General features: G+C 41.6%; 1 protein-coding gene across 1 annotated transcript in view; it reads left to right on the forward strand.

Annotated features, from left to right (window-relative positions):
• The window catches only part of LOC100266467 (actin-related protein 4), a 48,246-nt gene that overhangs the window by 10,994 nt on the left and 15,729 nt on the right, over positions 1-21,523 (forward strand). Inside the window, exons 5-10 of the mRNA XM_059734137.1 lie at positions 6,113-6,193; positions 7,410-7,470; positions 7,658-7,707; positions 10,802-10,856; positions 11,773-11,850; positions 11,954-12,007. Of these exons, the coding sequence (XP_059590120.1) occupies positions 6,113-6,193; positions 7,410-7,470; positions 7,658-7,707; positions 10,802-10,856; positions 11,773-11,850; positions 11,954-12,007 (379 nt within the window). The remainder of the gene's footprint in view (positions 1-6,112; positions 6,194-7,409; positions 7,471-7,657; positions 7,708-10,801; positions 10,857-11,772; positions 11,851-11,953; positions 12,008-21,523) is intronic.

The raw sequence follows: 21,523 nt of genomic DNA on the forward strand, positions 1-21,523 counted from the left end.
TTTATAATCTCCTCAGAAATAATCTCAATGTTATTTAAAGTCTACCCCCTCTCAGAAATCAGAGACTTAATGAACTTCCTGCTTCTTCTTCCAATGGCCACTCTGTGAAAAAACTTAGAGTTGTAATCCCCTTCTTTAATCCACTTAACCCTAGATTTTTGTCTCCATTGCACCTCTTCCTTTAATAACAAATCCTCTAGCTCCTTCCTTCTTAAGGTCCTTTCCGAAACCATATCAAGATTTAAATTCCCTTCTTGTTCTATTCGATCAATTCTGCCTAAATCCGTAAGAATGTGCTTTTTCCTCTCTCTTAAATCTCCAAAGGCCACTATATTCCACTCTTTCAACTTTGATTTAATAAACTTTAGTTTCCTCATAAACTTGTGACCTTCCCAACCTTCAACCGTACACTCTTGCCACCAATCTCTAAACTTCTCTTTAAACTTAGGATGGAGCAACCACATATTCTCAAACCTAAAAGGAGTCGGTCCCCATTTTAAAGGATTAGTTTCCAAACAAATTGGACTATGATCAGAGGTCCATCTAGGAAGGGCCTCTTGAATACTTTAAGAGAAAAAAGAATCCCACTCAGAAGAGAACAAAAACCTATCCAACCTATTGCAAATAGGATCGACTTGCATGTTTGACCATGTAAAAGCCGCATTCCTAAGAGGGGGATCCAACAAACCACTTTCCCTTATAAACTCGTCAAAACACCTCATGTTGATTGTTAACCTAGAGTCACCCATCTTCTCAGATATCCTCCTGATCACATTAAAATCCCCTCCTACGCACCACCTTGGGAAAGTCAGACCATGCAGGTCTTGAAGCTCCAACCAAAAGTCCTTCCTCCACGCAGGCTTATTCGAGCCATACGCTGAGGTTAACAAAAAAAACCCTTCCTCATCAGAGTTAAATTTTACAGTTATAGAGAAAGATCCTAACACCTTCTCTGAACACTTGAACTTAATTGAATCCCACAAGATCACAATCCCCCCCGACGCCCCACAAGCAGGAAGAGCAGCCCATTCCGGACTTTTACCTTTCCAAACACTACTCACAGACCTCCTATCCCAAATTTCTCGCTTTGTTTCCTGAAGTATCACCACATCTGGGTTTTGTCTTGGGCATGGAAGTGCTGAGTGCACTCATTAGAAGGGCTGTGCAGGGGAATTTCATTACTGGGTGTAGGCTAAGAGGGAGAGGGGGTGCGGAGATGAATGTGTCTCATTTGCTCTTCGCCGATGACACTATTATCTTCTGCGAAGCTAGAAAGGAGCATTTAACTCATCTTGGTTGGATTTTGGCGTGGTTTGAGGTGGCTTCTGGGCTTAGGATCAATCTGGCCAAGAGTGAGCTTATTCCTGTTGGGGAGATTGATAATATTGAGGAAATGGCGGTGGAATTAGGCTGTAGAGTTGGGAGCCTTCCGGTTAAATATTTGGGGCTGCCCCTTGGAGCCCGACACAAAGCCTTGTCCATGTGGGATGGGGTGGAGGAAAGAATGAGAAGACTTGCTCTTTGGAAAAGACAATATTTGTCTAAGGGCGGGAGAATCACCCTCATTAAGAGTACCTTGGCCAGCATTCCCATCTACCAAATGTCCATCTTTAGAATGCCCAAGTCAGTGGTTAAAAGGCTTGAGAAATTACAAAGAGATTTTCTTTGTGGAGGGGGAAGCATAGGTAAGAAAATCCATTTAATTAATTAGGAGGCGGTGTGTACTCAAAAGGAGAAGGGGGGTCTTGGTATTAGGAGGATTGAGTTATTGAACAAGGCCTTATTGGGCAAGTGGATTTGGAGATTTGCCTTTGAAAAGGATGTCTTGTGGAAGAAGGTGATCGGGGTGAAGCATGGTTTGGAGGGATGTGGTTGGAGATCTAAGGAAGTTCGTGGGCCCTTTGGAGTGGGGAGTTTGGAAGGAGATTTTGAAGGAGACGAGCTGGTGTTGGGATAACATGAAGTTCAGGGTGGGGAGGGGAACTAAGATTATGTTTTGGACTGATCATTGGTGCGGCAACGCAGCGCTGTCCCAAGCGTTTCCCCAGCTTTATGCCTTGGCGGTGTGCAGTAACACGTCGGTGAATGAGGTGTGGGACCTAAGGCTTGGCCAAGGAGGGTGGAATCTCATATTGTCTAGAGATTCAAATGACTGGGAGCTGGTGTCAATAGAAGAATTGCTTTTTCTGCTAAGGGACTTCAGGTTAACCCCAAAGGAGGACTCAGTGTTATGGAAAGGAGGGGATTTTGACATTTTTCGGATTCGGGTGGCTTACAATCTGCTGGCAGCCCCTAACCCTCTCGTTTTTTCGGGAAAAAATATTTGGGTGGACAAGGTCCTTACCAAAGTTGTTTTTTTTGCGTGGAAGGCCACTTGGGAAAAAATCCTCATGTTGGATAGGTTGCAAAAGCGTGGGTGGCAGCTCCCTAATCGTTGTTTTTTGTGTGGTTGTGAAGAGGAAAATGTAAATCACATTCTTTTACACTGTACAGTGGTTAGGGCTTTATGGGAGATCGCCTTTGCCTTATTTGGGGTTCAGTGGGTGTTTCCAGAGAAGGTCAAAGAGGCGTTATTCTGTTGGCGGGGCCCTTTTGTGGGTAAAAAAAGGAAAAAGATATGGAATTCCATTCCGTTATGTATTTTTTGGACGGTTTGGAAGGAAAGAAATAGGTTAGCTTTTAGAGGGAGTTCTTTGGCTATTCAAACTCTTAAGAATTCTTTTGTATGTAGTCTGTGGAGTTGGGCTAAGGTGTATAGGGGAGAGGAGTCCTCTTCACTTTTAGGCTTCTTGGAGTGGTTAGCGGTTCCCTAAGGGCTGGTGAGGTGTTCTTGTTTTTGCGTTTTTGGCCTTGTGGCTGCTTTGTATACTTCCTGTATGTGGTGCGGCCTTTCGGCCTTCTTTAATATATTTTGCTCTCGCTTATAAAAAAAAAAAAACCTTCTCACAGTCCTCCTTTTCTTCCTAGATCCTAAACCTCTTGTATTCCAACTTAAGATCTTCATGAAAACAAAAACAACCCGACACAACCAGCACCTAGTACTAATCCTCTCCTCGAGTTCCAGAGTCATTTTTCCTCTTTCTTCTGGAATAAACCTTGTCCGTAGAGAGAACACTCTTGTTCTCTCCTTCCACACCTTTTCCATTATCCCTGACAATTCTAATCCTCAAACTCTCCAAAACCGACTGAACCTTGACCAACTTCCTAGGCGTAAGCCCCTCAACCTGAAAACCTTCCAACGGGAGGGTGGAAGGTTCTAGTACTGGAAACGAAGCCCCACCTGAGACACCACACACCTCAGGGTTACTGAGGGTTTCCCTAAGGAGAGGTCGGTCTTTAAATTTTTGGTTAGAGGTTTCTAGAGGAACCACCACACCTTTCGAACAGGATGCACCACCACGATGGCTGATACTCACCACAGGAGAGATAAAAAAGGAACCACGCTGAACGGCATAGCTTGACTCCAACAGAATCGAAGAAAAGACTGACAACGAGAAGGATGAACCAAAGAAACAGAGGTTTCGGGAAGAAAATTTGGCTCAAAAGCCCCAACCAAAGGAAAATCCCGCTCGAATACAGCTAAGAAAGGAGTACGCACCTTATTGACCAATTTGCATTGCAGAATCCCCTCTTCTCCCTCTGTCTCGCCGGTAAAAGCTTTGGATGTTTCAAAACCAGTGGAGAGATCGCTCTTTCTAGAGCGATATTTGCCCCGAAAAGTGTCTCGATTTGCCTCTGGTGAGCCACCTCCTTCTAAGTTTCGCTTCGGGGTAGAAGACGCCTCCTCTAATCTCGGCGACCGACTTCTTGCTCTGCGCTTTACGGAGACTGAGGATCCTTTTGGCTTTGACGACACTTGAAGATGACCTTTCGGCATTATATTCTTTGCAGTGAACCTTGGTCTTAGGAGCTTTGAAGACGAAGATGCATCTGGGCCGCCATTAGAGGATCCTTCATGGGCTGGACCCGCTAGGGGCCCAAAATCTTTTGCCCCAAATTGGGCCCAATCAGAACGGGCTTCAAAGGCGTCTGGTGTTGGCCCGATGTTGCTTCCCGCCGTTGGGCCCAACATCCACCTTCCCTTTCCTTTCTCCCCCTTTGCCGATTTTGAATCTGAAGAATGAAAATGGGAACGATGATGAGGCATCCAACTATGGCACTCTTTGGTCCTGTTAGTAGCTCGTAGCCCCTCAGCGTTTTGTGGCTTCTGAAAGACGCAACCCCCCCCCCCCCCCGCCGCTGACCTCAACTTGTCCTTGCTGCGATTTGACTCAGGCCTGAGAGAGTCTTCTCTGTCATCTTCTCCGTCATCTTCTCCGTCATCTTCTCCAGTGACTGTAACTACAACCATGTATGTCCAATCTCCATCTTCTACCTCTAATAGCGTTGGAAGCACGACATTTGGAAGCATATCCACCCACAATGTTACCTTCATCAAATCAACAAGCTTCAGCGACTTCCTCACCACCTTCATTACCCTCCCCCACTGCTGCAAAATGTGTCTCAGTTGCGCCTCATCCCACAGGTGGAAAGGAAGACCTCTTAGTTGCAACCACCCCCGTCTAAATTTTCCATTAACGACTGAGTTCTCTTCTGGCGACCATCTCTTTAGAGCAATAACCTCTCCTCTTGCTGTGAGGCTCCCTTGATTTTGAATCCACTGAGCTTTCCTTTCAGAATCCACAAAAAAACACCCTTTGTAAACAGAAATGGGTGTTACAGACACCATTCCTTTCATACCCACCCTTCTCGCTATAGCTTTTCCAACCTCACACCAGTCTCGTATTTTTCCTTTGCTTTCACAAACTACAGCTCTTGCCCATTTTCCAACTGGCATCTTTGCACCATTCCTAGGTCCTTTCTTTGCAACCACATCAGCATAAGACCACTCACCTCTGTACATTCCTTTGCTCTCTTGAGGCTTTTTTTGCTTCTCCTTCGAATCTTTTTCAGCTTGAACAGAGAACTCTTGGACTGAAACAATCACCTTCCTAAGATTTTCCCACCCACAACCATTAACACCTTCAGGAACAACTAAAACCAAAGGTTTTCTCTTTGCAACGAATTTTGTGATTTTCATATATCTCCCCCTGCTATTAAAACATATCTCCATCGGATGAGTCCTAGTCTTGCCCCTCATCTTTCGAATGAAACCCCTGGAAGCCTCCAAATCCACAACTTTCTTTAACTGCTCCAATAACCAACCCGTCTCCTCCTCTCCAAAACCTAAAGAAACCACAAAACCTCGACTTCTCTCTGTTATTGAAATCCACGTTCCTCCATTGGAATCTTCAGACTTTACCTGGAAAACCTTTCTCTCCACTACAAACGACTGATTTCGATTCATCTTTATTATAAAACCTACATTCATTACAGTGTTATCATTTGTATCATTTCTAACTAATGCAACTTACGCCAGTCCATCAAATCTTGCCCTACAAACCTGTTGTTAAAATAAAATTGAATGTTAGCATGCAAATGTGCAACAAGAAAGTATCTCCATCAGTTAGATCGTAGAACACTAGAGGGGTTTTGTACCGATTTTTCTCTTATGGTTCTACATGGATGTATAGGTCTTATAACCATACTGGAGTATGTCAATCTTTTTTTTTTTTTTTGTTTAGCTTTTGTAAATCTAGGGAGGATTCCTCATTCTTCTCATGTATTTGCTTTATCCATTTCTAATACATAGGGTGTACATAGATGAAGGCTGTATGCCTTGAATTGATTTTGTAGATTAGTTGGTATTCTGTTGCGAGAGAGTGAGTAATTTTTTGTTTTGCCTTTTGATGGCTGTTGTATACATTCTGTGTTTTCTTGTACTTAGTTCTTTTGGTGCTTTTGATATATTCTCTTGCTTGCCTATGAAAAAAAGTTTCTAATACATTTGTTGTTTCTAAAAAAAAAAAAAAAAAATTCTTCTATATCTTGTGATTCCATGTTAAATGCTTGGTAATCTACAGTTTTTTTTTTCATATTAATTTATTAAGGCTTTTTTTGTTTATCCAGTTTCTGCCATAGCCATTGAGTTCTTTGTCATTATTTTTCAATTTAGTATTTTTCTTCTTAAGTTTCATTGTCTTATGCTATTACTGGCTTCTATCAATTTTAGGGAATGCTTATTGGTTGATCCTAAAGAGCATCCAATGCTACTCGCGGAACCATCATCTAACACTCAGCAACAAAGAGAAAGGTGATCTGGGACCTTGTACACTTTTTAGTTAATGATATAGATGCTGATAGTCGTTCTTTTTCCTGCACTTAACAGAATTGATGAGAGTCTGTCAAAGGACTTTATTTTAATGATTCTCATGATGATCATGACAAAGTTTAGAAGACTGATTCAATGGGTTTGATATTGTCTTTATTTATTTCTAGTAGTTATTTCCGTTGTTGGTCATTTGATGATAAGGTGTGACTAATTATTGAAGTGGATAAATAAATATTTTCAATTTATGATCGTATCTGACATTCATACCTGGGGCATCTGCCTTACCTTTATGCCTTCTATAGCTGTCAATTATGAGACCCTTCATTGGTTTTCTAGTTTTTATCTCAAGTAGGAAGACATTGTTGAGTTATGCATGATGAAATTCAAGAGATTTAAGTATAGATATTTGTAAGGTATCATGGCTCTGAGATGTGGACCTAATGAGCTCCATTGTTCACTTAAAAAGTTTACACTAATATATAAGGAATTAATAATACAAATAAAATTATGATTATGCCTGATTTGATTAAAGATAGGTGTCTTTAGTATTATTTATGCAATTTTTGTGTTTAAAATGAGACGTTTAATTTTGTTTTATTTGTTTAGGTAAATATTTGATTCAACAATTCCTATAATATATTTTTGCAATGGAAAAATGTTTGAGTAGACCAACAAATGTTAGCTATATTGGGGATAGAGCTGTTGTTGAGCCTAGGAATATGCCTATCAGGACTACATTTGAATAACTATTGGAAATGATGTACTCCATTATTAGCAACAATAGACAACATTTTCAGTTAGTTCTCAATTGTAGGTATCCTATAAAAAAGGAAGTAGGTTCCAACCTATGCTTATCATCAAAAGGTGGATTTTCTTTTGTGGCCTTTCTACCCCATATGCAGGAGTCTTTTGAGGGCGATTTGGGTATTCTTAGGCTTTCTTATTGCCTGGTGTTTTTGTTCTTCCTTTTTTCTGCTCTTGTTTTTGTAGGATTCCACATCCTTCTTTTGTACCTCCTACTTTTCTTTTCACTCCTTTTTATCCTGTAACAAATAAATTAAGACTATCTCAACTCAACCAAGCTTTATTCCAACTACTTGGGGTGATTGTTAATAAGTATATATTGAAAGTTTATATTTTAGTTTGTAGCATATTGTTTTATGTTTGGTGATGGAATTTTACTTGTTGCATGTCTCAGGACAGCCCAGCTCATGTTTGAAAAGTATGAAGTTCCTGCATTATTTTTGGCCAAGAATGCTGTATGCTCCTAGTCCATCCTGTTCTGTGCTCCAAGTTGCAGTAAATTTTGTTTTCATTATGGGTTGAAGATCTATCATTATTTTTGTGTCTAAAGATTCATTATTTCATTACCTGCCCTTCGTATCTCCTTTTCTTGAGAACATTATGGTCTCTGAGATGGTTGACAGGTATACTTTTGGATGTCAGGTTCTCACATCTTTTGCGTCAGGACGTGCTACGTCATTAGTTGTGGACAGGTAGGACTTTATGATGATGATTGGCTTTCTTCTTTGGCATCTACTGTTGTTAACTAAATGCAACTTCTTTTTTCCTTATTATTAATCACCCTAAAATAGTTACTTAATTCATCATCTTTGCATTGGATTTCTGTCATCGTTTTTCTCATATTTTCTACATATTTAGCTTACATGTTAGTGTCAAAGTTTAAACATTTCTCTGATTTAATCATGGGGTTTCTCACTGGACCCTGCCTAGTCACTGATGATACCACAAAAACAGGTTATTATTCCATGCTGGTTTTGCTGGCTTTACCAATGGGCCTTGGCAGGGTTTAATGGGACACCCTCCTACATTTTTGCAGAAAGCGTTCAGTCACATAACTCAAATCTGTCCTATGCGCTTGACGGCCTGAGACCTTTACCATTGCATGACATTGACCTCGACATTGATGATATGTGGATTGTCCACAATTTGTTGCTCTTTCTGCATGGCTAGTTGGAAATTTGTTTAGTGATGGGTTTCGACCCTCTACATCCCAATTCTTTCAAGAAACAATAAATTCTAGTCTTTGTTACCAAATCAGCTAATTGATAGCCTTACTAGTGGTTTTTCCATTTTCAATAATTGTTTTGGGGATGCCAGCTGTGGGCTTTGAGAAGGAAATCTGCTCACTCTTTAGAAAAATGGAATCAAGAAAAGGATGTGGGGTGAGCGTGTCAGGGGGAAAGAAGAAACCTTTGTCTTCATCCTGTTTGGAGAGGGAAATCTAAAAGCTAAAGAGTTTGATTAACTACAATAGCTCTCCGTTCACTGTTAGGGGAAAGGGAAGGGGTGTCAGGGATTGAGAGAAAGGGTTGCAGTCGGGCTTAGGAGGTAGCTGTATCAGAAGGGGTATTTGTGGTGGGGTTGCGTGGGTGGTTTTTTCTGTTGTTTATGACTTCCTGTTTGGGTTGTTCATTCTTCCTTTAGGGTTGTTTGTGGTTAGGGTGGTGGGTATTTGTTTCTATTTTTCTCCTCTAGCTTGCCTTTGGGCCTTTTTTGTATACTCCATGTGTACTTTTTTGCGCCTATTTGCAAATGCCTTAATATATCCTGCCTTTTTACCTATCTAAAAGAAAGGTTCCTTTTCTTGCCTTAAAGATACTTTACCTGAACCAGTTCTAACCATTACTCAATTGTTCTTCACTCCAATCCTTTCAAATGGGGACTGAATCCTTTTAGATTTGGGAATAAGTGGTTGTCTCATGCTGATTTTAAGGACAAGGTTAAAGATTGGTGGGGGGGTGCATGTGTTGAAGGTTGGGAAGTTAAAGGCATGAAGAATCAATTGATCACATTCTTCTCCATTGTGATAAGGCAAGAACTCTTTGGGTGCTGCTTTTCTCAATGTTCGGGGTGCAGTGGGTGCTGCCAGCCACGGTTAAGGAGACGCTTTCGGGGTGGAATGGGTCTTTTGTGGAAAAGAAGAGGAAGGGTGCTTGGAAAGCAAGTCCTTTGTGCCTTTTTTGGACGGTTTGGAAGACAAGAAACAAAGTTACTTTTGAGGAAGAGGAGCTGTCAATTCAAAGACTTAAGGCTTCTTTTGTTTATTTTCTTTGGTCGGAGACGAAGAGGTCTTTAAAAGATGGTCCCTCGACCTTAGTTGATTTTGTTGGGTGGGTGGCTTCCCGTTAAGGGTGTGGGTAGGGTTGCTCTTCAATCCTTGGCATTCTGCTAGGGAGCATGGGGCGTTTTTCTTTTTCTCTTCTTCTTCTTGTACTTTTAGCCACTGCTTCGGTGGTTTTTAATACAATCTCTTTATTTATCAAAAAAAATAAAGGTTGGGAAGTTAAAAAATTCATGCAAAGATTGCACTTCATCAAGGCTAAATTTAAAATTTGGAGCAAGGATATCTTTGTGGATATAGAAGAAGAGAAAGATGCTATCTTATAAGATATTGCTGTGGTAGGTTGTCGTGAAGGGAAAGATGCTTGGACAGGTGAATTAGCAACACTAAAAGTGTATTAAAAAGATTGAACAGGAGGAACTGTTGCTAAGAGAAGAGGTTCATTGGAAATAGAGTTAAGGTAAAGTGGGTTGAGGAAGGGGATTACAATTCCAACTATTTCCATAAGGTGGTAAATGGTAGGAGGAAGAAGAAATTTATTAAGTCTATAGAGTATGGAAAAGAAAGGTTGGATCAAAGGACTATTACAAAGGATATTTTGAGCTTTTTTTTTTTTTTTCCTCTTTTTATGGGTAAAAAGCAAATTTCTTTCTTTTTTTGATCAGAAACAAAATATATGTATGGTAAAAAGCAATATATTAAAGCACTACAAAACAAGTGCCCCAAAGTACAAAACAAGTATATGGATATTTTGAGCTTCTTTAACAAAGCTAATGAGGATAGAAGGGATGGATTAGTCTCCAATATTTGAGGAGAGTATTAGATGGTTGGAGCGCCTTTTTTCGGTAGAAGAAATGGAAGGAGCATTTTTTCAGATGGATAGAGAAAAAGCTCTTTGCCTTGATGGTCTTACTTTACCTTTCTATTGAGACTATTGGGATTCCATCAAGGAAGATTAGATGAAGGTTTTTTAGGAATTCCACCACAATGGGGTCATTAATAAGAGTTCCATTGCTACTTCTATTTCTTTTTTGGGCTCTTGTTGGGTTTTGGTTGGAATAGCATGATCTTGGTCACTATTTAGTCTATTTGGAGGGTAGGAATCAAAGAGTATTTGTGGAAAATAAAAGCTTTCTTGATGATACTATTTAGTGTATTTAATGACTGGTTACCAAAGAGTATTTAAGGACAAAGAAAAAGCTATCTGAGATCAAAGATAAGATCTCAACTCAGTCTCCATAGGAAATTACTAGTTGTGAATTTAATGTTACTCTAAATTCATTGTATTAGTCAAATTCAGTAAAACTCTTATTAGGAGAAAAGAGAGGGTTTGGGGGTGGAGAGAATCTTAATAACAACACATAAAGAAAAAGAGAGGGGAACTTGAATGAATTTTGAATTTACTTTCATAGTTTAAACATCTTTGTGTGTGTGCGTGTGATATCAAGATTTATTGCCAAGACTAACTCTGACAATGGTATTGTCCCCAATTACAACTCATTCAGTGGTGGAGGATCAACTACTGTTGCCCCTGTCCATGATGGTTATGTTCTTCAAAAGGTAACCCTCTCTATCCAAGTGGAACTTAACTTACCAAAGTAATTTAATTTGGGTGAGAGCAATGTTAAATCTTTTTTGCTGTATGGTTGCCTCTTCTAGTTTCCAGATGCTAATCAGGAAGCAGAATTTTATTTTTGTGGAAGAGGGAGATCTGTGGTTGGGTAGTATTGTTTTCTTGTTTTTTGTTTGGCTGGAAGGATCCTTCATCTTTACATTGTAATTCTTTATTCTTGAACATTAAGGCCTTGTTTGGCTACATTTTCAAAAACAGGAACTCAAATATAAAAAAATAGTTTTTTTGGCTTATTCTCCATAAAGATACTGCACACTTCTGTGCAATGTAAAAGTTTCCAAAGTATTCTCCATTTTTTCAGTTTTGCCCAGAAAACTCTATGAGGGACAACTGAAAACACCTCAAAATTATTCTAAAAAAATAACCTGTTTTCAGACCAAATTCTGGAAAAGTTGTATTAAGTCAAAAGTTGTCAAACATGTTTTCTAAGTTAGAGAACAATTACCAAAGAGGCCCGAAAGTTCTCTAATGTGGAAAAAAAAATCTGGGTGTAGTTTTTCCTTTACACCTACATCAATTTAAACTGATTTCCATTTTCAACAAATGGTACTCATTATATGGTTATTGGAACTTATTTATCTATCTCCATTGCATCTTTTATAATCTCTGCATATGTGTATTGGACCTTTCTCCTTTTCATGTTTTAAATTTTTTCCTGAACTCTTTTGGTTCCATTTTAGTTAGTCCTGTTCTGATAGATTTCTTATATTGGGATGCATTTTTTTTTTATCAGATTATATTGGGGTAAATTGGGCACGTAGGATGTAATGTTAGAGCTCTTAGAAAGATTGACAACTTGTGACAGCCTTACCTTTTTCCCCCGTTGTGTTTTTGTGACAATAGGCTGTGGCCTCTTCTCCTATTGGAGGAGAATTTCTTACTGAATGCATGATGAAAAGCTTGGAAAGTAAAGGCATTTCGGTAAGTGACTACTGAAAAGAATTTAAATTATATAAGGCAATTAATTGTTTATGGTGGCTTAGTATTTTTTAAAAGTATATGTTTTTTTGGGGGGGTTCTGCAGATAAAGCCCAGATATTCTTTTAAAAGAAAGGAAACACGTCCAGGAGACTTTCAGGTATCCTATTGTCTTATGTAGGTTGGCACCTGTCTTATCTTCTAATGTTTTAGTCCTATTTCCTCTGGTTTCTTTTTATAATTTTGATTTTGACATAATTCCTACTTGTATTATTGTCTTACGTGTGTTCCTGTATTTCATCTAGAATTGTGACTGACTGTAAATTCTTGGGTCTGACATGCCAATAGCTGTTTATGGTAGTAACCTGATTATTTCCTCCTCAGTTTTGGAAATCCTACTGAACCAGTTTTGATAGTTTTCAGATTCATTTTTATTGTCTATTTACTCTTTTACAGGATTGTTCCATGCGTGTTTCTCTCCTTTGTTTTCAATTAATCTTGTGTTAAAGTGTTTACTTTGTTTCAGATCCTTTGTTTTAAATAAATTTTGTGTTGAAATGTTTACCTTGTAATTTCCCTCCTCCAAGCCTTTGATGGTTTTGAAGGTGCTTGGAGGATTTGAATATAGTTGTGTCTAACAGATTTGGAATGTTAGACACAGGAATGCATGCACACACTCGCGCATGTGCTGTCACACTGCTAAATATTTGTCGTGTTTCTAAAGGTACTATTATTTGGCATAATAAGTCTACTGATGTAATCGTTTTCTTGAATAAAAATTTATGCTTTTGCCAATATTATTGAATCTTAGTAGTAGTTCAATCTAGTACTAGTCAGATTGAGAATTGAACCATTTCAATTCTCAATTTGAGCAAGACTAGATAACACTACTACTATTAAGATTTAATAGTAATCTCTTCTTTTTGTTTGGTTGGGTTTTAGATGATAGCTGATGAGTTTTTTGTATCCCTTCTTCTTTTTGTTTTTGCCTTTCGGCGCCTCTTGTATACTCCCTGTATTCTTTGGGTTGCTCTTTAGGTGCCCTTTTCTCTTAATATATTTTTTGTGTGATTATCTATCAAAAAAAAAAATAGTAATCTCATGGGTATCTAAGTTGCAGAGAGGTCCTTGGAAGTCTCATATGTGTCTTTGTCAAATCTTAGATCTAGCCAGCAGCTTAGGTTGATTCTTCTCTTGGTCCCATAGTTCAATTAACGAGATTGTTGATTGCTTAGCTAAACACGGAGCTCAACAAATGGTTTCTTTTGTAGGGGGATTTTTACCCCCTTGAGTTGTACATTGTTGCATATTTTGTACATCTTCTTGTTTCATACTTGTTTGGTATAGTCATCTTTCTGCTCTTGTTAGCTTTTCCTCAATAGTGTGTTTCTGATGAAAATAAAATAAAATAAATTGAAAACTGTATCAACTTATCTTCAATTGGCTTGGTCAGGTTTGGTTCTGCTCTTGACCATTAGTGCTTTTGTCCTGGATTGATTAAACTAGGTATAGATTTACCAGCTTATCATGAGACTGGACTCCCATTTATAACTGAGATGTGCCTTATAGTTGTTCCCTACATGCAATTGTAATTCAATGCTCTATGCATGTGTAGACCATATAAAAACTGTACAAAATCTTTAACAAAGAGATCAGAATATTGGGGTTTCTCTAATGGGAAAAATGGGGGGTTTCTTTCAGAGCAATGTGAGAGACAATTGTGGATGAGAGTTGGGATGCCAGCTGAGTATTGTTTGTCAAATAGCTGGTACTGCTGCTATTAATATTTTTTCTTGTTCTTCCTTATGGAAACCGGTTTAGCAAAATATCCTTCCTTATTTTTTGTTATTTTATGGAACCCTCAAAATCCTTTCCCACTTCTACTCTGTAGCTGCCTGCATGATATCCCTTTGCCCAATGGTACAAATACCTATGCATTTGAGCTTGCTGACCTGAAAACCTACTAGACCCTGGTGTGGTTGGCCAGTTAAGTTCTAAAGTTACAATAATCTCCGAGTTGAAACTTGAGAGCTGACCTAGGTTAGATCCCTTCTGGGTTGAGGCACCTAACCAACCCAAACTGAATTGCCCCCTAGCTTGACAGTTTATTTTCTTCTAAATATATTTTATGAATGTTTTAAATAATTGTTCTTTTTTGTGTACTTTGGTGCACCCATTTTAGGAATTGTTAATATACATTCTTATTTTCCTGTAAAAAAAAAAATAAAAAATTGTTCTCTTTCCTAGCCTTCAGCCAGGGTAGTTAAAGGTGGAAGATACCTTTGAGGCACCACAGCCTCATATCTATTGAGGTGCTGGATTTCTTGCTAGGCATTCAGCCAATGAGGACGTAATTTTTATATTTTCCAAATGCACTTTTAATTGTGATATAAATGATATGCCAAGCATTCCAGTAAACCTATTTGATGATCTGAGGTTAGTTACATGATTCCAATTTCATGATCCCACTTTTCAAATTATTATTGCTCTTTAAGTCATTGACTAACATGTCTTTCCAACTACCTCAACTCACCCTTTGTGTTCTTCACTTGTGTAATATTTCTGTTGCAATGATTGATCTTTGTTCTACAAGTCCAGATCATCTTAGTAGACTTTCTGTCTTGTTCTTAATCAATGGAAATTGTTCTACAATTAGGCTATTTCTTGACAGCATTCTGTAAAAGGATCAAGGCAGCAAGATCACTTATGATTTTATTTTTTTTCATACAAAGCTCATTTAGACATTATTACTGTTTTTCTTTGCTAATTTGCCTGATTAATAAGGATTTTCCTGAAGTTCATGGTATGCTGCAATGCTGTATTGTCCTGCCTGAGTCCTACGTATGAATTTGGAGCAACCTTCTAGCACCATCTTCAATCTTCTTTAAGGGGGGGTTTCATTTTCGTGGCATCACCCGGACTTCTAGGCTTTGGATCATGATGATGAGCCTCATAATTGTGTGTGTGTGTGTGTGTTCTTTTTTTCTGTTGGGAAATGAAAATATATTAAAAGTGTTAAGAAAAACGTGCAACCAAGTACACATGTAGTATACAAAATGTGGGAAGGGATAAGACATAAGTGAAGGGATGGAGGAGAGAGAAAGAACTAGAGAGAGAGTGAGTGAAGGAGACGGTGAAGAGAGCTGGTTCGAAGGCGCGAATGGGGACTCAGAGGGGTACCTCAAGGTAGGGGGTCGGAAGAGGAGGTTTGGGGTTGAGTCAAAAATCTTTGAGATCGAGGTAGAGAAGAAGAAGGGTAGGACATCTATTTTCATCACGGAAAGCAAAGGAGGCGTCTCTTCTTGGATTAAGCTGGGGCCGGCAAGCTTGGGGCCGCTCATTGAAGGCCTGGGTTTCTGCTCAAAGGACATGAGGACTGGCCATTGGGAGAAACGCTGGCAAGAGAATGGGAGATTTTTCTCTTTAGAGCGCGGCGAAAACAAAGGGGGATGTTTCCTTAAGCTGGGGGTTTTAGATCGGGAAAAAAAGAGATTCAATATCTTTGTTCCCAGGGGCAGAGGAGCAAAAGGGGGATGGTCTCTCTTGGTGGAGGCGCTGCGTGAGATAGAGTCTATCTCAGGCCGGCAAGTGAGACAGCAGGATAAGGAAATTTTTCGGTCACCTTTGAGGGGAAAGTCCTTTGCGGAGGTGGTAAAGCAGAACCACAGCATCGGAGAAGAGGTGGCGAGGGTGCGTGTGGACAATAGTGCATTATGTGTGAACTTGGAGAAGCTAGCCCACTGTCTTGTCGGGTGCTGGAACTCAACGAGAGGAGGGGGGGAAGATTTAAGAAGTTGGGGGACCCAAATGTCAAAATTATGGGGACTAAAGGGCAACTTAGGCTTGGCCAAATTGGAAGATGGCAAGGCTTTGTTGGAATTTGGGCTGTTATCAGAAGCTGAGAAAGCCCTAGATATGGCGGAAATTTCGGTTGGAGGCTTCGTCATTCGTCTGGAGAAATGGAGCCCAAGGTCGGGATGCTTAATGGAGGAAGATAAAGTAAGAGAGGCATGGGTAAGGATAGTGGGTCTTCCCATCTCTCTATGGAATCGGGACATCTTGAGCAAGGTAGGAGAGGCATGTGGGGGTTTTTTGGGCATGGATGTTAAAACAGAGAGGATGGAGGAGCTTCAGTGGGCAAGAATCCGGGTAAGGAGGATCGAGGAGAAGAATCCTAATATGGTGGAAATATGGGTGGGAAAGATGTGTTACTCCCTAACCCTGTGGTGGGAGACCAGGCCGACGCTGAGCGTGTCGCCGACGGGAGGGAAAGGGAAATCGGTTGTAACAGAGGGTGAGGTAGAGGGTGAGGCCCATTCACGCGAGGGCAAGCGCGTGAAGGAGGCCAAAGGGGGTTCGTGGCCCGAGGTGCAGTTGCAGTCGGCGGATGGGACGGAAAGACTAACCTCCGGGTCGGGGCGCCCCATGGAGTGCTCTCGTGGGCCTTATGGGCTGCAGTTAAAGCCCCAGGGAACAAAGAGTGTGCAGAGTGGACAGGTTGGGCTGGGCTCTCTGATGAGGCCTTGTGGGTCTGAGGGCTTTATTCAGTCCTCCTCCTCTGTGGCCTCTCTTGGGCCAAAGGAAAATAGATGGATCGAGGCTTGGAGGCCCTCGGTGGAGGCGGGACTGGTAGCTGAGAAGGAGCCCAGTGACCATCTTGCTGAGGCCCAGAGATGCGGCCCAAGCCACGCGGGAAGCCCACTCTCCGATATATCCCTGGTTTGGGTGAAGGATGGGATGCGATGGCTGGGTGAGGCAGAGCTCCCCCCCTTAGAGCGATCGAAGACTGACCTTGCCCTGGTGGAGGAAGCGTCGAGGTATGTTATGGTCCAGTCCGAGTGCTTGACCCCTGTGTTTCCCTCTTCCTCTCTTTCTTTTTTCGGTCGGACTCCAGTGGGGGAGTATTGCGACCTTTCTGGACACGGAGAGAAGCGTGACGAGGATGAGAATCCGCTTCAAATGCTCATGGGCATGGAGCCACTTGTGAGTGAGCCTGTCGAATGCTGGGACTTGGTGGAGGTCGGCAAGGACAGAATTGATGTTACTGGAAAAGGGTTGGACTCCGATCAAATAGTGCCAATGGGTAATAAGGCAGGAGGGGAGCTAAGCTGGGAGAAGAGTGATTTGGCCAAGTTTAGTAAATTTTTGGGGTTTTCAACAGAAGGTCTAGAAAAGGACATTATGGAATTCTTGGTGAAAATTCGTAAAAGAAGGGAAAGTGTCCACAGCAAAACCTTTCTGGAGAAATCCAAATTTGAGAGAGAATTGAAGAGATTGGAGTGTTCCATCAACTATGAAAAAGGGAAAAAGCAAAATGGTGAAATGCAAGTAAGGGGGTGCCAAATTACGGAAGTAAATGAAGCTAAGAATCATTAGCTGGAATGTTCGTGGAGCCAATGATAGCTCCAAAAGAAGGGTTATTAAGGCAGTCATAAGAAGTCAGAGGGTGGACCTGTTTTGTATTCAGGAGACCAAATTTCAAACTTTGTCGGAGGGTTTGGTTAGAAGTTTGGGTTCTGGAAGGTGGTCTAATTGGGTGGCTTTAGACGCCTTGGGCTCTGCGGGAGGGATTCTGGTGTGTTGGGACAAAAGGTCTTTGGAGGTGATGGAGACGGAGGTAGGAAGGTTCTCAGTCTCCTGTAGGTTTAGGAATGTGGAAGATGGGATGTCCTGGATCTTTACAGGGGTGTATGGGCCCTTCTCCAAAGAGGATAGAGATTGTCTGTGGGATGAGCTAGGGGCGATCAGAGGCCTGTGGGAAGACCCCTGGTGCTTAGGGGGGGACTTCAATGTCATATTATCCCAGCGGGAAAGGAGCAGACAGGGAAGGGTGTCCGGTGCCATGAGAAGTTTTGCCCAAACAGTTGACGATTTAGAACTCATTGATCTCCCAATGCAAGGGGGTATTGCCACTTGGAATGGGGGAAGGAACAATCAATCCTGGGCTAGACTAGATAGGTTTTTGGTGACTCAACAGTGGCTTGATATGTTTTGTGGGGTAGCCCAATGCAGAATGCATAGACCCACTTCCGATCATTTTCCTATCTTGCTGATGGGTGGGGGGATAAGGAGAGGACCCACTCCGTTTAGATTCGAGAATATGTGGCTGAAAGTGGACGGGTTCATTGATCTTCTCCGGGGATGGTGGCAAGGGATTGAGGTGAGAGGAAGGGCCAGTTTCAGATTGGCCTATAAGATGAAGGTTTTGAAGCACAACATTAAAGTTTGGAATAGGGAGGTGTTCGGAAGGCTGGAAGTCAACAAAAATTCTGCCCTCCAGCAGTTGGAGTATTGGGATGGAGTGGAGAGTGAAAGGACCTTGACTTTAGCTGAAGCTGAGCAGAAAAAACAAGCCAAGGATGCCTTCCATCATTGGGTGCTGTTGGAAGAGGTTCATTGGAGGCAGAAATCTAGGGAGCTGTGGCTTAAGGAAGGGGATAGGAATACGGGTTACTTCCATCGTATGGCAAATGCCCACCGTAGGAATAACTCCATGGACAGGATTATGATTAATGGGGAGCTGTTGACTGAGGATCAAGAGGTGAGGGACGGGATAGTGAATGAATTCCAGAAATTACTCTCAGAAGAGCAGGGGTGGAGAGCGGATATTGAGGGGCTGCAGTTTAATCAACTTAGTTCTAGGGAGGCTGATGGTCTGGAGGTGCCTTTCTCTGTGGAGGAAATCCATTCTGCTTTGATGGAGATGGGGGGTGACAAAGCTCCTGGCCCGGATGGCTTTTCAGTGGCCTTTTGGCAAGAGTGTTGGGATTTTGTGAAGGAGGAGGTGGTGGAAATGTTTAAGGAGTTCTTTGAGCATGGGTCCTTTGCTAAGTCTCTCAATACTACTTTTTTAGTCCTTATTCCTAAGAAAGGAGGGGCTGAAGATTTGAGGGACTTCAGGCCAATCAGCTTGCTTGGGGGCTTGTATAAACTCTTAGCCAAAGTCCTAGCCAATAGGCTAAAGAAAGTGCTGGATAGGGTGGTTTCTGTTGACCAAAATGCCTTTGTGAGAGGGAGACAGATTTTGGATGCTTCTTTAGTAGCTAATGAGGTGATAGATTATTGGAAGAAAAGTAAAGAGAAAGGGTTAATTTGCAAGTTGGACATTGAAAAAGCCTATGATAGCATCAACTGGAAGTTTCTTATGAAGGTTCTTCGGAAGATGGGCTTTGGGTCTCGCTGGAGGGATTGGATGTGGTGGTGTATTTCTACTGCCAAATTCTCCATATTAATCAATGGGGTTCCAGCCGGGTTCTTTTCGAACTCCAAGGGGTTGAGGCAAGGAGACCCCCTCTCTCCTTACCTCTTTGTCTTGGGTATGGAAGTGCTTAGCACTCTTATAAGACGGGCTTGTGAGGGTGGCTTCATTTCAGGCTGTAGACTGAGGGGGAGAGGAGGGGATGAGCTGGCTGTCTCTCATTTGCTTTTCGCTGACGACACTCTCATCTTTTGCGAAGCTAGAAGAGAGCAACTTGCCAATCTTAGCTGGATATTGGCGTGGTTTGAGGCGGCCTCTGGCCTCAGAATTAACCTAGCTAAGAGTGTCCTAATTCCGGTGGGGGAAGTGGATGAGCTGGAGGAGTTGGCGGCTGAGCTAGGATGCAGATGGGGGGCTTTACCCACTGTTTACTTGGGGCTGCCCCTTGGAGCCCACCATAAAACCTCTTCTTCTTGGGATGGGGTGGAAGAGAGAATGAGAAGAAGATTAGCCCAGTGGAAAAGGCAGTATATTTCGAAGGGGGGAAGAATTACTCTCATCAAGAGTACTTTGGCCAGCATACCCATCTACCTTCTTTCCCTTATTCGCATTCCTAAGGCTGTGGCAAAGAGGTTTGAAAGAATTCAAAGAGACTTCTTGTGGGGGGGAGGATGCTTGGAAGGGAAAGTTCACTTGATTAATTGGAAGGTGGTCTGCAGCCCTAAGGAGGAGGGTGGCTTAGGCATCCGAAAGATAGACTTGTTGAACAAAGCCTTGTTGGGAAAATGGGTTTGGAGATATGCCTATGAGAAGGATAACCTTTGGAAAACTGTGATAGGGGTGAAATACGGTCAAGAGGGAGGTGGGTGGAAGACAAAGGAAGTGTGTGGGCCTTTTGGGGTGGGGTTGTGGAAGGACATCATGAAGGAGGTGGATTGGTGCTGGGAGAACATTGAGTTTAAGGTTGGGAAGGGGAACAGAGTTTTGTTCTGGACGGATAAGTGGTGTGGCAACGAGGCGCTTGCTCAATCTTATCCGCAGTTGTTTACCTTGGCGGGTCAAAAGAATGCCAAAATTTGTGAAGTGTGGGACTCTAGCATGGGTCAAGGAGGTTGGAATCTCAGGTTGGCTAGAGACCTCAATGACTGGGAGATGGAGCAGATAGGAGATATGCTGAATCTGTTGAAGGACTTCAGGACTTCTCTTGATGAGGACTCAGTGAGATGGAAGTGGGAAGGCAATGGAGTTTATGGGGCTAAGGGGGCCTACAAAACTTTGAGCGGCTCTTCAGCCGGGGTTTTCCCGTATAGGCGCATTTGGATGGATAAGGTTCCAACAAAAGTGTCTTTTTTTGCTTGGGAAGCCTCGTGGGGGAAGATCCTTACTTTGGATAAGCTTCAGAGAAGGGGGTGGCAGCTCCCAAACCGGTGCTTCTTATGCGGCTATGAAGAGGAAAGTGCGAATCACATCCTCTTACATTGTACAGTGACTAAAACTATTTGGGAGATTACCCTTGCCATTTTTGGAGTTCAATGGGTGTTCCCAGAGTCAGTTATAGAGGTGTTACTTAGTTGGAGGGGTTCTTTTGTGGGGAAAAAAAGAAAGAAGATATGGAATTCCATTCCGGTGTGCATATTTTGGACGGTTTGGAAGGAAAGGAATAGGCTAGCTTTCAGGGGAGGGTTTTTAGATATTCAGAAATTCAAGAATTTTTTTGTATGTAATCTGTGGAGTTGGGCTAGGGTGTACAATGGTGAGGAAACATACTCTCTTTTAGGCTTTTTGGAGTGGCTTGGAACCACTTGAGGGTGGGTGAGGATGGGTGGGGTTTTCCCCCTTTTTTTGTTTTTTCTAGCCTTGTGTAGGGCTGTTCAGTATACTCCCTGTATACGTGTGGCTTTTAGCCTTTTCTAATATATTTGGTTGTTTATCTATCAAAAAAAAAAAAAAAAAAAAAAAAAAATGTAGTATACAAAATGTGCCAAGAAGCAAAGCAAAAAAACATGACGGACTCCAAAAAAACACAGCCCCTTCATGAAGACCTCAACTAATCGATCAAATCTATCATGTTTATTTTTTTTGATAGACAAAGGCATGAATTAAGAAGCGCCAAAAAGAGGGAGCCCACCCTACATATACAGGCAGTATACACAAAAATTCCAACACAAGCACCAGCTAAGACAAAAAAAACCTAGAAAAATGTAAGGCTAGCCACAATAAAGAGTACCCAAAAATTCAAGATAGAGGAGTTTTCCAAATCCAAAAACTGTTGAGACCACTCTAAAAGTAGTTAGATAGAGAGATCCTTCAAACTTTGATTTGACTATTCTTCATCTTCGAAAGTCCTTTGGTTGCGCTCTCTCCGGATACTCCAAAATAGACAAATCAGAACTAGACACCAAACTGCTTTTTTCTTCTTCCCTAGCCCTTTGAGTTTCCATTCTAGGAGAAGATTTCTTATTGAAGCTGGGAACACCC

The sequence above is a fragment of the Vitis vinifera genome, chromosome 17, assembly GCF_030704535.1.
Source record: "Vitis vinifera cultivar Pinot Noir 40024 chromosome 17, ASM3070453v1".
In the NCBI taxonomy this organism is placed as follows: domain Eukaryota; kingdom Viridiplantae; phylum Streptophyta; class Magnoliopsida; order Vitales; family Vitaceae; genus Vitis; species Vitis vinifera.